At 37.3% G+C, this 17,638-nt stretch overlaps 1 protein-coding gene across 1 annotated transcript; it reads right to left on the reverse strand.

Annotated features, from left to right (window-relative positions):
• Positions 1-3,641: 3,641 nt before the first annotated feature.
• alpk2 (alpha-kinase 2) lies at positions 3,642-11,218 on the reverse strand. The gene is made up of 10 exons (XM_057359527.1): positions 10,650-11,218; positions 8,945-10,517; positions 8,419-8,572; positions 7,568-7,698; positions 6,343-6,381; positions 5,920-6,218; positions 5,736-5,824; positions 5,406-5,623; positions 5,063-5,111; positions 3,642-4,937 (listed from the first exon to the last, which is right to left on the reverse strand). The coding sequence occupies exons 2-10, from the start codon at positions 10,158-10,160 to the stop codon at positions 4,739-4,741; spliced, it is 2,394 nt and encodes a 797-aa protein (XP_057215510.1). The 5' UTR covers positions 10,161-10,517; positions 10,650-11,218; the 3' UTR covers positions 3,642-4,738.
• Positions 11,219-17,638: the final 6,420 nt, after the last annotated feature.

The raw sequence follows: 17,638 nt of genomic DNA on the forward strand, positions 1-17,638 counted from the left end.
GTTGAGGGTTAAATCTTGTCAACATTCAGACTTTGAAATTAGTTCAAGGCTGTGCTGAGTTCAGATTTTCTACTTTACGCATAAACATGACTAACCTACATAATTTATAAAAAAATGAAGATTTTTAAATGTGGTGTTATTATAAAATGTTTGTTTTGTATTATAAATACTATTTATATTTGTTATCTGTTGCCAACATATTTTATTCAAATTATTTTTAATGTCAAATACAGCACTGACGATTTTCTGACTGATCAATATTTATAGAAAATTATACAATTTTTATGGATGAAATTTTATATTTATATACATATTTATATGAATGTTTGTGTAGTTGCACACATTGGGCCTGCTAAATGTTGCATAAGCCTAAAATGGGCATTGAAATCTGCATACAAATGTCTATATCGTATATCGTTATACGATGTCTATATCGTAATTTTGATAATAAATGTTATATATATTTTTTAAGGTTTAAGCATGAGATCTTTATTTTGTAGTAGGCTATAGTATATATTTTGTAGTAATAGTATAATTAATAGTATTATACTATTTTATAAATAGTATTTTTACTAATTGTAATTTTTTCATTTCATTTGTTAATAACTTCATTTGTCGAATCATTTACGGTCGTTCAAGTGTTTTAGTAGCACGTACGATCGAACTCCCTCGAGCACGTGGCTGAGGGCTCTGTCAAGCGGTGAAAGAAACTCAGTTCATTCACACGCGCAATCTGCCGGCTATCAGATCCAAGGACAAGCAAACAGAAGCAGCTTGCTGTCCCGTACTCTTTATCAAGTGCTCTCTGTCTGCAATCGCAAACAAGTCCAGCGCCAAACTCCCCTGCAGCTACAATACCAACATCACATGAAAGCAGGCTGGATTCAGAGATTCAGTGCTGTACGGTAACTGTAGGCCTTACTGTCTGTGGCTGTTGCTTTCAAACAGGTAGTACACTTGTCAGTGCTTCTTGTAAATTAAGGAGCTTATATCAGTTGGCTATACAATAGCAGGTTAGGGATTGTTTTACTGCTGTCTTAAAAACATATTTCTAATTTTTATAGCCATGTTGCTTTCAATTTTTATAAAATGCTCTCATAAAAACACTTCATATTATTATACAATTAAATGCCATATGACCATGTTTAAACAACATTATACAAAGCCATAGGCCGATTCCAGCCATTGAATTTCAAGTGCACTTTCTAGTTATCTGGCAATAACTGTTGCCATGGTAAGCAATATCTGACCTTTGAACCCTAGATGTATGAGTGCTGACCTTCTTTTATAATCAATCCCTAGCTTTTTTGAAAACTATGAGTTTTAAAGTGAAGTAGCACTTTGCGATGTTTTTTCTAAAGCAGTCACTCAGGTTTTGGGTTAGTGACCTCGTCCCCACGTCACTGTGGATCAATACTTCTCCAGGCTTATCTCACAACAGCACTAACTGTTTGACTAAACCCCCTCTTGGTACATATAGGAAGGTTAACGGAGAGTGGCATGACCAGTTATTGTAAACTCTGTTTAGAGAGTCGACTTGTTGCTGTGAGCGTGAGTTTATGGTGCGCGGGGAGTGTTTTGTGAAATGTTTTTCTTTTTCAGTTCACTTTTAGCACGAGGAGACATATGGATCGGCCATCTTTACAGGACCAGGGTTTGTGGTAAGTCTCAACCGGTCTATGAAAAATCCAATGGGCAACAATAGCAACATTCTATTTATTTGATTTAGATGAGCAATACACATTTTTCAGCCTATTTGTATTCATGTAAGATTGAAAGTCACAGCTAAACTACACATTAATCTACAATATTGTTTTATTCGTACTTCTTTTTTCAAATCGATGCTCTCATCCACCTTCCAAAAAAAATGTAAGTCTATTTCGCATGAAGATAATACAACTAAAATCATGTTTCCTAGGCAAAGAAAGAACAAAGAGGTGTGTTATATTGCCTATTAATTCAGTACAGCCACATGTAACTTATTGCTTAAGGTAAGTTTAGATCACTCTGTTGTATTTGTGAAATTCTGAATAGTAGTTCAGGGCACAAATGGTTGTTCAGGATCACAGGTCAGCCATGTGAAGAGCAGCTGCACCGATTCCCCATTTCTCATCTACTCCAGGGTGCAAAGAAAAATGTGTAATCTAACCACAGGTGTATAACATTTGCACGTGACCACAGTGTAAGTCAGCTCAAACAGAAAGACAACCAACGTTTAAATGCTCACAGTTGTTCACAATTACAATACCTAAAATGGGTTCAGTGTTGGGTAAGTTCCTCTGAAAAAGTCATTAATTACTAGTTACTAATTACATATTCAAAAGTGTAATTATATTACTGTACAAATTACTCTCGCTCCAAAAAGTATTGAATTACTTATTACTAATTACTTTCTAAATCCTACATCAACCTTGATTAGAATTGATTCAAAGATGGACATGAAACGGCTTATTTAGGCCATTCAAATAAATAACTACATCAATTATTCGTATTAACTGACCAAAGTATGCAAATGTCAGAAGGATACATTAAAGCATACATTTTAAATTTAGACTTATAATTTTGATGTCATTTCCACTGTTGAATATATTACACAGTATTAGTTCAATTACATCAGAAGTAACTGTAATTCAATTACAGAAAAAATAAGAGTAATCCCTTACTTTACTTTTTTAAGGGAAAGGTAATTAAATTACAGTAACTAATTACTTTGTAACTTGTTGCACCCAACACTGAATGGGTTTTCATACGAGATAAAAAAAATCTTTTTTACATGGTTATTGAAAGGTAAGGTTAACATTTATACAAAGTTTTTATACCCAACATTTTTTAAATTGCCTAGAACATTTAACTAACGCTCTCTAAAAGTTAACTGGAAAAGCATCCACTGAAAAGTTTCGGTAAAAACGTAACCTTAAAACTACAGCACTGGTTAAGGTCATATAACCACTTCTAAAGTATTTTTTTCTTACACTATTGATGGTAAATGGTTAAAAAGTGTAAATGATTAAACATGACTTTTCTCCTCCCCATATGATTTTTATCTTTATTTTTAGGCCGTGTCACTTTTTGTCCTCCTGAGCTGTGGAGTGTGACAATGGTGTTTGTATCCTGTGTCGTCAAACGCCATTATCACACTAAATAGCCACGGTGTGACCTCACAACCTCATCGGCCAATCAGAGACGCAGAGGAACTCAAAGGCTGTGGACTTGTGTTATTGGATTATAATATGTGGATACTTGTGAGGGTACTTTTATGACTCTGACAGCGTGCTTGATTGATCATAGACTTGCGGAAACCGATGGCATGTCTGCTGTAGGTATGCCCACTGACCCATTTTACTGTATCATATGGGTTAATGAGTACAGCATGCACACATCATGTGACACAACTCTCTCATATTGTATATGACATGGCACCCCAAGAAAATAGTTCAGTTTTTTTACCGAGGAAAATGTCGAACAATTTTTAAATAAAGAAAACTAGGGTGACCTAGTCTTGATGTATGAACTTTATGAAATGTGCGTCATGTGTTTGAATCTACTGCGTGATGCATTAAATCTGCTGATTCTGGCAAATGAAACGCATTTGGCTTATATAAAAGCTTTTACACACAATACAACTGAGACAATGTTCATGAATGTCAAGGTCATTTTAATAAACCAAATCCAAGGATAAAAACTTTAATTTCTTGTGTGATAGGAAAAAATATATGTATACAAATCATTCACAGGACAACAACTTAGTCAACATAGAAGGACTGTGGTCCAAACAAGCCCAGCTTCTGATAACCCTCAATCCCGATTTGGCAAAGCAACCTTAACCCTGATTTCTCAGTATACTGACTATAAAGAATAAGACTCTAGAGATAGATTATCTAGATTTGCATGAACTAGCGAAAGAATGCACATGCAAATAAATCACAGTTTTCAACAATTTTAGGGATTACAGTCTTACAGCTTAAGCTTTACAACAGCAAACTGTATATGGCCAACGTGTGTGTGCATTTATATATAGTAATGAGTCAATACTGTAGGTCATTTGACTTTGGAAGATTGAGAGGTGAAGGTGGAGAGCTTGTCATTCTTGAAGAGGCAAATCAACAGCTGTTTACTGGGGCAAGAGTACAGATTCTTCCATAACATCATATTTACTACTGTATCGTACCATCATTCTCCTATGAGACCATCAGCATACTGTTGATTTACACAAACGACCGGTGACGGTTGACTGTGCACAAAGCGGTGATTGTTACAGTCAAGATTTATCAAATGTATATTTTACCTTTAAAAATGTCAAGTGGTAAAATATTAAGTATATTGCTAAAGCTTCACTTTTCACTTGCCCTTTTATTGCACGTAATGCACCAGCATGAGTTTCCAGTTCATTGTTATTAAATACTGGTTTATCTAACCTAAAACACCAGGCAGCTCTAAAGGTTTTTAGGTAACTTCAAAAAGCTGACACCATAAAAAAATACAAATTTCAACGTTGCAAATGTAACATGCCCTAGGCGGAAAATTTTCTGAAAGAAATAATTTTATATAAAAATAAGCAACAGCCTCTTTAAAAATACAACAAAATGTTCAACAAAACAATCTCTCTTAATGTCCTCACAGATGAATATCATCTCTTCCAGCATCACTCGTGTCACTGATCAAGGCAACACGCACCAAACCTCTTCATGAGTCTTCAAACTCAATTCACAGACAAAGCAAGTTCAGCGTTTCTCTTCAATCAGGCTTTGCCGTTCAGCACAGAGCCGAAGGGATTTTTCTTGGGTGCAGGCTGTGCTTTTGGTTTTGGAGGAACAGTCCGTTTGGGTTTGGGCTGCAGAGACTGCAAGTCTAATAACTCACAGTATCTGTTACACTGATGTAGAGCCTTAAACTGGTCGATGAAAGAAGTGGCACAATTTCCCCGGAATCCTTTATAACTGCAAAAATAGAAAAACATTTTCACTGTTAATGCTTCCATTTTTTACAGTACTTTATTATAAAATAATATACTGTAGTTCCCATAGGTGACCATTTAATAAAACATGTTTAAATCAAGACCTACCCTTTCTTACAGGTGGCAATGCCAACGTCTGTCAACTTCATACCAACACCTGAGAAAAAACAACAACAGTTCAGTGTGTAATATGCATTTACAAATATGCATCATAAATAACCAAATGTCTGAGAAATGTGTGAAGAGCTGTTCACACAATGTACTGTTTGTGTTAAAACAACAGAATGCAAACTCTTAGCTCTATTTCTGTAGCAGATGCATTTATTAAAGCTATCGACTGTGAACATTTTATGTGTTCCCTCAGAATCCAACCCATGACATTTGCGCTGACAACACAGTGCCAGTTGAGCTAATGTGAAAGCCAAAGTGAAATTGATATTAAGTTATTTACCTTGCATATCTGTAACAAGCAGGTTTCCTTCGGTCTGAGTGTATACCCAATGTTGAAACGCACAACATTTCTGACCCGCCTCCGAGTCCCTGCGCATCAGGTTGATCTCCTTCCCATCCTTCACTGAATACTTCACAAAGTCTCCCAGCAGCTCCTCCTCCAGCGTGGCGTAAGGGATGTCATTAGAGGGCCGGTGGACCAGATAAATGGGGATGATTCTGGGAAATTGACATGTTTTTTAATACAATTTTGAGTTTCAGAAAGATGAAAAATTTCATCAATTGTTACACACAGTAAACAAGTAAAACACTAAAGTTCTGCTTAACTTACTCTGGCACTTCACCAAATGATTCTGCATTCTTGGCCACATGATTATATGCTTTTATATATTCTCTGGCAGTATTCTGCACGTGACATTCCTGAGAGACAAATAAAAAAATGCTGCCATTAGTCAGAGTTTATCCTTGGAAGTTCTCAATTAAAAAAATGCTTTTTAACAAAAGCCCATCCTCACCTCCACAGCTAGACTGTAGTTCTTCTTTACGATTTCCTCTGTGTTTTTGGTCCCGTAGCCGATGGAATTGTGGACTTTCATGACGCAGGGGTGGCCGGGGTTGAAACGTGGCAGCTTGCCTGCTCTCAGAGTGGTCCTGAAGGCCTTCCGGTGCATTCCTTCACCAAAATGAATTTTCTCTGTTACGATGCTTGCGGGCTGATTTTCTCCAAAGTTCTGATCTGACAGAAAATCTTCTTTAAAGAGAAGCGGGGTGCACTGGATGTTCTCCTCATCTCCATCCACAATCCTGGGCTCGGCTGGGAGATGAATTACAGGGGGATTGTTAGATTCTAGCACAATCTGTGATCTATCACACTAATATCTGTTTTGTTTTATGGCAACAGTATGTTCTGAAGGGAAGGTGAAATTTAGGCCGTTTACCTGTTTGATCGTGACTTGAGATGACAAGTTCCATGAGAACTGCAATGAAAATGGAGATGGTTGAGTCAGTGTGTGGATTTATTGTAATTCATCTGGCTTTCTTTCTAGGTTATATTTGGGTGTCTTCCAAATATTATAGATATACTTGTCAGGACTACTCCCCCAGACATGTGTTTTCCAATCAAATTAAATAACTTAATATAAATGTAGGTAAATTGAATGTATACAGCAGTGGCCAAAATTGTCTTTGTGCTTTGTTTGAATATATTAAAATTATATTAAATTAAAATGTGTATTACTTCTAGGCCTATAAAATGTATTACTGATTTTTATTACATGATCATTAAAATTAATTTATTTGATGTCCAACTTTAGAATATGCGTCTGAGCTTTGTTCAAAAATATTCAAATTAAAAATCATATTTTTTCTATAAAATGAATTACATATTTTTTATTACATTACTGTTCAAATTAATTTATATGATGTCTAACTTTAGAAAATGTAGGCCTTGCACTTTATTCAAATATATTAAATTCTATAAAAAATTATATATTTTTCTTTAAAATGTATTATTGATTTTTTCTAAAATTATTATTAACATGTACTTATAAAATAAAAATGTAAATTAGATTCATTTTATTAACTAATTTACATTAATTTCCTCAATTAATTTACATTAATTCCAAATTAATTCATTTAAAATGAAAAAGTAGTTCATTTTAAACTTTATTTTCAAATAAAATAAAATAAATAAATAAATTGTTGTCAATTTATGTTTTATTGCCTGTGACCTTTTTCTTAACTTACGCATTTTTTTAATATTACAATAAAATTCATATTCCCTGATTTGCTGTGGTTTGCCTTTTTGCCAAATTATTTCGTCCATACCTTAAACGTTTAGTGTGTTCTCCATTTTGTACCATACACTTTGTCAAACTTGAGGGGCATCAAAAGCCAATACTGTACAAATATGACCCTCTGGATATCACTTTTGGACACTTCTGCACATTTACTGTTGTGATGAAGCATAAAGTCTTGAGCTGTGATTTGCTAGATCTCTTTTCATCTCATCAATCATTCTGTTAATGCTTCACAATGTCACCTAAATCTTACACTTTTTGCCAAGTCATTGAGTGCATTAGCAAATTGAAAACCTTAATTTATAGCATCTTAAGTAGGCAGCTGCGATCAATGGGTCTTGGAAAGCAGCCCATGCTGGCTCACCCTCAGAAGTGAGGTGATATTCTGATGTAGACACAGAGATGTTGGAGGTGGTCAGGGTGCACTTGTACAGTCCCAGATCTTTACTGCAGGCCTTCAGAATGGTCAGGGTGAATCGCTCATTGTCTCCTTCACTGCGGAAAAACGAAAAGCCTTTCACTGAACATTCAATAACAACCATTGACTACAAGTTACACATCAGTCATGGCTTTACAAATAACGCTGAGTTGGGCAGTTAACAGAGACTAAAACTGATGGTCTATTCAAACGTTAACCCCCTAATCATGAATACATGAAAACACAATAATAGCTAACAAAACAGCTCAAAAGTGAAAAGCAAAAGCAAGTGTCCTTTTCGGAGCATATCGGTGTTTATATTGGGAATGAATCACTCAGTTATATAAAAGGTTCAATGTGCTCCCACACCATGTTGCTGAATCACCAGTGTGCTGATGTTGAATGTGATCTCTGCCAAAACACACAGCAGCTCAGATAAGAGCCGAGCTCCACCAAGTGGAGAAAAAGTCATTTAAACACACCGTAGACGCTCTTATCCAAGTCTCCTACCCTGCTTTTGAGGAAGAGACACATTTCATTCACACATCTATTTTTTTGGAAATCAAACCCCTGTCCTGCACTCTTAGAAATAAAGGTTTTTAAAAGGGTGTATGGTTGCATAAAGAACGTTTATTTATTAAAAGGTTCTTTGTAGCGGGAAAAGGTTCCACAGACTATCTAAAGGTAACTTTAACTGAAAGGTTCTTTGGAAAACCAAAAGTTGTTCCATGGCACCGCTGTGAAAAACCTTTTTTTATTTTTAAGAGTGTTGGTGACCATCCTTACACCATCCTTACCCTTTCTTGCTCTCGGACAGTACTGTTCCCTCTTTAGTCCACTTAATAGTTGCATCATGTGGAACTGGGTTGAACCGGCACCACAGGGAGATGTTTTGAGGGTCAGCAGGTAATGGCTCAGCCTGGATCTCTGAGACTACGCAAGGAACCACAACTACAAAAAAAATAAATAATTTTGAACAACCAATAACAATGTCCGCATATTATTTTTTTTACAACAAATTGCATATATCAATGTTTGACAAGAAAAACTTTGGGTTGTTCTGGGGTGTTTCAAACCATGGCTGTGTAAAATGACATTTTCTATTTAAACCAGCGGTTGGATTTGTCCATATTTTACTCATGCGTTGAAATAAAGCGAGTGTATAAACAAATTATATTGTACATAAATGTAATTATATTATTCAAATTATATTATATATAAAACATATATAAATAATACATATGATTTTTTTTCTTATAATTGATCACACACTGAATTTATAATGCCCTTTAAACTGAAGTACAATTTAAGCTTTTAATGAACCTTCTTTTGGTGTTGGAGTCTTCTGCTTGACCACCTCACTGTAAGCTCTCTTGGTAACCTCTTCTCCATCTTTTCTTGCTTGGCGGAAAATTGCGGGCAACTGTGGTCTTGTCTTTACGGGAATTGTTCCCGGCAAGTCATTTGCGATCCGTCTGCGTTTGATGTCATCACTTATCGTGCCAGATAAACACGTGCTCTGAGATGAGTTGCATGTCTGATTTTGATTCTTGGCCACGTCAGTCCTACTAATGTCTGCTTTGGGTTTAACAGGGATGATTTTCTGACCCATGTCTGTGTGGGCCTGGACCATCTTTTTGGCAATAATACTACAACTGGCCTCTACTTTGGGTCTCACTGACATTGGTTTCTGCGTGCTATTTTTGTCGCCAGTATCCACCCTAGTGGAAAGATGAGCATCTGGTTTATCCAGACCATTTGATGCCACCTTTACTTCAAGGTTTTCACTCTTGCTATTTGTGTTCTTCTCAGTAGTTCTGGTCGTCGGCTCAGTCTCGGGTTTTGCCGCCCCATGCTGCACGTGCTTTTTCTTCTTCTTCCCGTGGGCTTTAGGAGTGATTTTTTCCGTTATGACAATGGTTTCGATGACAGTAACTGCACCATCCTCACAACCAGTTGCTTGCAATTCACCTTTCTTTTCCGACGGTGGTTTCTCTTGCTTTTTTGATGTATGAATCCCATGCGGGTCTGCCGATTGGTCCTTATGCTTTGCGCGTGCTTTGCCGTCTGATGTCCTAGAAGTTTTTTGAGGCATTTTGTCTTTTTTAGGTTGTGCCGCACAGCTGCAGTTTTGCCTTTCAGTGTTGACGTGGTTGGAAAAGGACGAACGATTCAGATATCTGGGTTCATCCAAATCTAAAGTGACATATGCAACACGTTTGCTCTCGGAGAGCACGAAACGCTCTCCTGTGAGTAAAATGAAGTTAGAAAGCTCTTTACTGATGTCACGTGTATTTCTGTACTTTGTCCCAGAGTCCCTCATAGAAGGACCATCTGATGAAGATGAAGACTGATCTATGAAGCGGTCTTCAGAAGAATCGTCACTATATTTTAAATCTTGTCCACTCTCGATGGATGGTTTAAGGCAGGTATCGATAACAATCCCTTGGTGAGAAACAACAGCTTGAGAAACGTCTTCTTTTAATACAACACCATGATGGAGAAAATTATTTCCAGTGCTTAGTGGAGCAAACGGCATAATAAACTCTGAAATCGTATCGCTGCTCTCTTCTGGCTTCACTGGTTTCAAGTTCTCAATGTTTGAAGCCTTGTGCGTTCCATTTCCCTCAATGAAGGAACGTGATACGCACTTCTCATCTGCCTCCACACCTTGTGCGAGTTTCAATCCTTCCACCTCAGAGGACACGTGACCGTTGGACTGAGGGGGACATGTGTGGAGATCAGAGTCAGATCCGTGACGCCCGTCGCCTCTCACACACCCAGCCGTCAGATTCCTGTCGCTGGTGTAAGCCGAGATCCTCTGAGCAGCAGAATTGCTTTCTCGTTCCTCCTCGAAGTCCAACCCGGGATGGAAAACCAGTGCATCTCCCTCCTACTAAAAACACAGAAAATGTGTAAAGCTCTTGGAGAAGACGCTGATAACCACAGATTTGAAAAAATGTACAATTTGATTAAAGAATAAATACGAAAGCCTCCTATCTTCATCCGAATGTGTTTGTTTACATACCTCACTGAGGCGATGGTCGCCCTAATCCAAAAACCATTACGCTTCCAGACTAAACGCTAAACGACCCCTCACAGTTGTCAATGTGGGATTATCTCTATTATAGCGATCACAGCCGCCGTGTCATGTAAGTTAACCAATCACAGCTCTATCACTGACTCAGGGGTCTATGGGATTGGAGGAACCGTCCAGTATGAGACTCAGTTTGTGAGCGACGAGTCATATTTTGGGCCCTCAGCTGTGCTCGTGCCCGCCTCTCCAGTTCCCCTTTTGCTCTTTGGGCTATTATCATCCGTGACCCTCTAAAATTAGTCTGCATTTCTGTTTATCAGTGTTTTTCCCTTCACCTCACCTTTCCCCAGCTGTCTGTCATGTGTGCGCGTTTTTCAGTAGACTGGAGTGAATAAGTATGTATGAATTTGTGATTGTGTGGGGGTATATTTTTAACTGTCTTAGTGCTATATATGCAATAGGCGAAGGGTTGTCTGTACAGTTAGCTTAAGATACACATGCAGTGTGTGAGGTGTTGGATGTGTCAATGTCCTCAAAAAAGAAATATTAGAATAACTAAATAGTTTGTCTCGTTGGATTTCTAGGGTTCTATCTGTCATTTTCAAAACTGAGTTATTCACATGTTCTTATTCTGTGACTTGTAACTTATTTACATGGTGTACTGTTTTATTTATGTTTTTTTTACGTTTGTTCATTTTGGGACTTTTTTTAGAAAACAAAAAGGTTTTATCGACAAAATCAAAAGGAATGCAAAAACTCAGAAAGTCGTTATCTCAAAACGACGAGTTACATAAATAATATGAATATTAGAAATAATTTATAAATAATTGAATAACAAATATACACAAAATTGAATAACAAAGACTTTATATAATAAAATGATCAATACACGACGTATTAGTATCAATGTAATAACACAAATTTTAATACATTTAATTATTTAAAATTTAAATGAAATAAGTTATATATTTTATTATTAGTATTACTATTATTATAGAAATTTATAAAATAGTTTTACGTGCTTGGTATAAAAATGGAAGTCTATAATATTATTAATATAGTAAAACAAATGTAGCCTATGCAACTTTGTGCGTGTGAGATAGAGAGAGAGAGAGAGAGAGAGAGAGAGAGAGCTATGAAATGACATTGCTGTGTGATATGACTGTACCAAGCCAGCACACAGAGTGTCATCATAAATAATAAAAGTCTTCCACATGTGTGACATCTATTAAAGGAAATGTTCTCTTGTACTCTTAGGCAAACATCTGACACTAAGTCGATATGTAAAGTGATAGTTCACGCAAAAATGAAAATTCTGTCATCATTGTTCGGTTACAAACATTTTTCAAAATATCTTCTTTTGTGTTCTGCAGAAGAAAGAAAGTCATACAGGTTTGAAATGATGAGAGGGTGATTAAATGATGACAGAATTTTCATTAAAAAATTCTATAAAAGACCCTCTAAACAATACGTTCTCATCATCTCACCTTTGCACTCCACGGCTCTCCAGACGTGTGCGGACTTCCACATTGTCTAACACTGAACTCATTTCCAGGAGACGCGCGGGTCATTTCTGCATTAAAAGCACCCAGAATGGCTTTCATCTCTTGTAAGTGAGATTCATGAGTCTCTGACAAATTCACTTTGTCCTCCATCACATCTGTCTGTCTATCTGAATCAGAATGAGAAGAAATACAGTCTTTATCTCCCTGTTTTCCATTGGCGTTATCCAGCTCTTCATCCAGAGCTTCATCAGTCACGGACATATACTCGGTCTGTCCATTGATGTTTGTGATATCCGGACACGTGCTCTGCTCCACACTGGTGTCTTGGATTGCCATAGCGAGTTTAGAGTCAGGACGCGAAGTGTTGGCGCTGGTGAAAGAATCTTCCGGATAGCTGCTAACAGTCTGGAACCAGTCTGAAAGGGCACTAGCCCAGCTGTCAGTGGACGACCATCTCTCCACAGATGGAAAGAGCTCCCAGTTCTCAGCGTGCCACTCGGTGGAAATGTCCTCTGTCTTGGGGAAACCTGCGGTTTTTGTGTTGTCCGGATCGGCCTCGGGGGGGCCGGGAGAGAAAGAATGACAGCACTCGTCCAAAATAGCAGCACTGTCCTCTTCACCTGCCAGGAACTGGCAAGCATCCAGCCACGTCTCATTATGAACCTCACCGTCACGCTTCGTCCCCGTGAACTTTAAGCTGACACCGTCGGTATCTTCGGTACCTAAATCTCCAGTATCGGGGAGTGTTTGGAAGATATTTGTTTGGGATAGATCACGTTCGTCTTTCACACCAATATGCTTGATATCCATCAACGAAGAATTGTCGGTTGTCACATTGTCTCTTGAGAGATCTTTGGTGCGTGCATAAGGTTCTTCACCAGGTTCTTTAATGGGATTCAGGGATGTTTGGATTACAAAACAGGTGCAAGAATCAGCAGTTGGGTAAACAGGGCTATCTGGAGATGTGTTATTTAGAGTCAGAATAATGTTGTTGTCATTGCCTGGCCCGTCAGCTGTTTCCAACACACTGTATGTCGTCTCCAAAGGATCTAAAACCAAAGAATTTGTCAAGACTGTTGAGACGTTTGCTTTCGCATCAAGACTCTCAGATGAGACGTACGGACTTATCTTCTGCTCATGTTTTGTAGATATTTGAGAAATGTTTGTGTCTCTGAGACTCTGAAATGTTTGATTCAGAAGGTCACAGTTGCTGTTTGTGTTAAAGTCATGATCACTTGTGGGATCATCTGGATCCATTTGTGACATTGCGTGCAACGCAGTGTGAACACAAGGCTGTATTAAGACAGAATCTGTCCTCACCGTGTCCGTGTCCTCTTGAATGTGAGGACTACCGGTCTCCGTGGTCCCATCCTGGTATGGCACTGGCTTTGATCCTGCACATTGGGATGATGGATGGGAGGGGGGATCAGGGGGTGGATCAAAGTCGCGTTCACTCTGGATGGGAGGGGATCGGTTTGACTCATCTCGCTGTGAGGGCATCGATGCATCAGCAGCATTTGTGTCTGAGAGAGTGTCCGGAGTGGCCATGTTGACCCTTTCGGCCGTCATCTGATCGCTTTCTGGATTACTGTGAGCACATGACTGCAAACAAAATAGATAAGAGTACACAGGAAATTCCTTGAGAATGCCTTTAATAATATTGTGCTGCTTTTCTTAAAGGGACAGTGCACCCAAAAATTGTAATTCTGTCTGTCATGAGCCAATAAATGATGACAGAATTTTATATGTTGGGTGAACTGTTCCTTTTATGTACTTTACTTTCCTTATGATTATAGATATATTACTTTATAGTCTGGAAAAACATATTTGTAATTCTATATTTCCTATCATTCTGACATGCAAACCTCATGGGTGAAAAGATTAATAAATGGTCTTATAATATTATATCAGATAATTTCTCTTAATATAAGTTTATGAATTCACTTGAAAATCAAAGAACCAATCACATTATTTATCATAATAATTATTTATCATAATAGCAAAACGCATTAGTATTATAGACGGTTTCAGCAGCAACAACATAAACAAATGTTACGTGGCCCAAATTTAACTTCCTGTAGACCTACGCAAAGAATCAATAACTGTTGAGTAGTTTTGATGTAATTGAATTCAATTAATATACAATTAAATATGAACAGAACGTAATTTTAATCTAAATTAAGTATCATTTTTTTATTATCATAACCAAATGCAAACTGGAAGTTACATGCGGGCCAGCTCGTGCGTCCAGTGTTACCGTCTATAACATTATCACTATTAAATGATGCTAATGTATTGTATTAAACAAATCAATAGCTTCTATTGCCTAGTAGTGGATAAACAGATCGACTGGTCAAGAGATTTTCCACTAAGATCTGCATCAAACGTGTGTGCACTTTCCTATACGTGATTCTAACGCCACAGAGGGTTTTTCCAACACATGTGATTGTGTTTAAGCTCTTCTAAAACTAAAGACGTCATACAACACCTCAAACATCATTGGAGAGAAGTAATAATAAAGTGATATTATAACTCATATCCACCACTTGCACCTGTTTGACATTTCAATTTGCACATTTACATACTGTATAAAATGAAATGTATTCATTTTAGAATTGTAGAAATGTAGTCAATTCCATTATTTACTTAATGAGACACAAATCAGATGAATCAGCTTGTGCTAAAATGATATTGGAATTAAAAGACTAGATAATGAAATGGGTCTTTAAAAAATCTGTCAAGAATGTCATTATAAATGCACATTGAATTACAGTAAACGTAACTATGAAGAGCAAATATTTCATTTAAAACTAAAAATGACTTTACTAGACTCCAGAATCGAAGGATTTTTGCGATTCCACATACAAGTCAAAGTTGTAAAACATGACGACCTTTGACAGTACCACTGCTCCAACACATCTGTCTCGAGAGAGCAAGTTCAAACATCTCCCACTACACAAGACCTTAACCTCAGCTCTCTGGATATAATGTACATCAAAAATATGTAAATCTCCAGAAAGTAAACCACATACCTTTTTGTCCATCCAACAGGGAAATAATTCTCAACGGTGATGTAGGTCTGGAGAATATGAGGTTGTCTTGGGCTTTAGGGAGAGGTTTTATTTTTAGTCAACATCAAGTACAAAGTGGGTTAGGCTACCTGATAGCCTGACATGTGCCATGCCAGACAGTTTATCACTCGGCGGCTATATTCGACTGCCTTGGATACGTCAGAGTTGACAAACATCAGGAAGAAGATATCTGAGATTTCTTAATCCGACATGTTATAAACCACAATAAGATTAATACTGTCAGAACAGTGAAGGGGTATTTGACATTGAAGGGTATTTTAATGCCGACCAGGAGGAATGTTTATCCTGTATCACTGTGGCACACACGGGCGGAGGGATGTTTTGTTTAAGGAGAAACGTCTGCAGCTCCGTAGGAGAGATGAGATGCAACCTTACGTGTCTAGTTCTTAACACGTACATCTCCTTCAAGACATTTCTCACCCTTCTATTCATCTCTCTCTCTTCGGAGCACGTATGTGCAATGTGAGGTGGCTTTTCTAACAGTTGCACGTGGTTCGAGGAACACGGAGTTGTTTAGATCTGGCTTATGGAAACTTTCCCTCAAAGTCGCCGCATCTATTTGAATCGATTCATGAAGCTGTCAGCACGTAGCTTGCGTGATATTCTTTTTCTATTTTGTTAGTAATGTTGATATGTGGTGCATAAACTAGAATGTACACATTGGATAGAAAACAAACCGCATAAGCAATGTTTCAGTTCTCACAGATTGAATACAAATGATTCAAAATGATTTGCTTGTAAATGTCATAACAATTCATATAAATCCAAAGGTGGGTTCTTTACAGGGTCTATTGTCATGTTAAATATCTCCTTCAATTTACAAGTCTGCCTCTGGATATACAACACATTTTACAGACATGCTTCAGCTTAGGGTTGGCAAGTAATGAAAGCTCCAAGATTCACACGCTGTTAAAATCGCGCCGAGGTTTCAGTCCTAACAATGTGTTGCTTTAGTGTGTTGATCCCTGCGGGAACACACCGTCTGTGTCTTAATGTCCTATTTTAAACCTCAGAGGGTGTATACACCCGACTCCAGTGTGCCCCCTGAGACCAGGTGGTCACCCACAACCCCCGTACTCACAGGTAAGCACATATACAAGTTCTGATTTATTTTAAGACTCACCTAAAATGATTTACTAAAAAAATACATACATTTAATTGAATTTCATAATAATTTACTGTATGTAAGTTCTAAATCCTCATTTCAGTACATCGTAACTATTCTGAACAGTTTAGTTAATGTTGTTATATTGTTTATGTAATGTTTTTAATGCAATTACAAGAATACCTTTTTTAAATATATAGCTCAAGTGTCATAGTTTTTGGGGCCACTGTGTTTATTATCTTCACACACACACACCTGCGGGTCAAGTGGCGTGACCTGACATTCCCAGTGAGACCCTGTTATCAGATTTTGTGCCAACAGCTCACAAACACACACAACATGCAAAGTATTATCTATGCAGATGAATGTGTCCGTGCTGGAAAACATCAACCAGTACATGCGATATTGCATAAACTAAACATATAAATGTAACTATATAAATATTTATACAGTACAAACAACCAGGCAAATGGTTTAGGAATACCTTCAATTATTATTACAATCTTATTTATTTATTACATTATTGTTTTAGAACAATACATTTTAGAATAACAGCAAACACATCAAAACTGTGGAAAAATGCAAATTGTATTACGGGATTTGTGTTGTATTTTGACATCTTCATCTATCAATTGGAATCACACAATGTTAGAAATGTGTTTAAATTGTTCTGTTTAGATTACTGACTCTCAACATTTTGTGTAGACAAAGAAATGTCTCAATTTAGAGAGGATCACATTCATGACCTGAGGTGCAGACATTTATTCTGTTCTTTTTATAAATAATAAAAAAGATATATTTCTAAATAATAATAATGTAACACATGTTGTATTAAGAATCTTAATTTGTTTGTGAATTCACCCATATCTAAAACTGAGCACTGACTAATCCACACAAAGCTTCCCTTTGCAAAGTTTTCTTTTATGGTTAGGAATAGAGTGTGGATTGTGGTTTAGGGTTGAGTCATGCAATGCCCTCATAGAGATGTAAACGTGTACGTGTGTGTGTGTGGGGGGGGGGTAATGTAATGTATTATTTTGTAATGTTGATACGTTTATGAGCCGGTCATTCACAGCATTGTGTTGGAAACAAGAACAGGTGTGTAAATCCTGGAGGTCTTGTAACCTCAAGCGTGACCATTCCCATGTGTTTAACAAGGCTTGTTGATGTTTCTCATGTGTGTGTGTGTGAGAATCTGCATGTCTGACCTGAAGCGTTGCTGGGCAGATACGGGTATGTCATGACAGACACACGTTTGTTTTGTATCATGGTTGGATA

This window comes from Triplophysa rosa, linkage group LG19 (genome assembly GCF_024868665.1).
Source record: "Triplophysa rosa linkage group LG19, Trosa_1v2, whole genome shotgun sequence".
Classification (NCBI taxonomy): Eukaryota; Metazoa; Chordata; class Actinopteri; order Cypriniformes; family Nemacheilidae; genus Triplophysa; species Triplophysa rosa.

Excerpts from the sequence above, each read along its gene's own strand:
- alpk2 (XM_057359527.1), bottom strand. The coding sequence starts at position 10,160 with ATGCCGTTTGCTCCACTAAGCACTGGAAATAATTTTCTCCATCATGGT. Across the intron at positions 7,699-8,418 it reads CTGTCCGAGAGCAAGAAAGG|TGAAGGAGACAATGAGCGAT; the intron begins GTAAGGATGGTG and ends GTTTTTCCGCAG. Across the intron at positions 5,825-5,919 it reads ACTACAGTCTAGCTGTGGAG|GAATGTCACGTGCAGAATAC; the intron begins GTGAGGATGGGC and ends TTTGTCTCTCAG.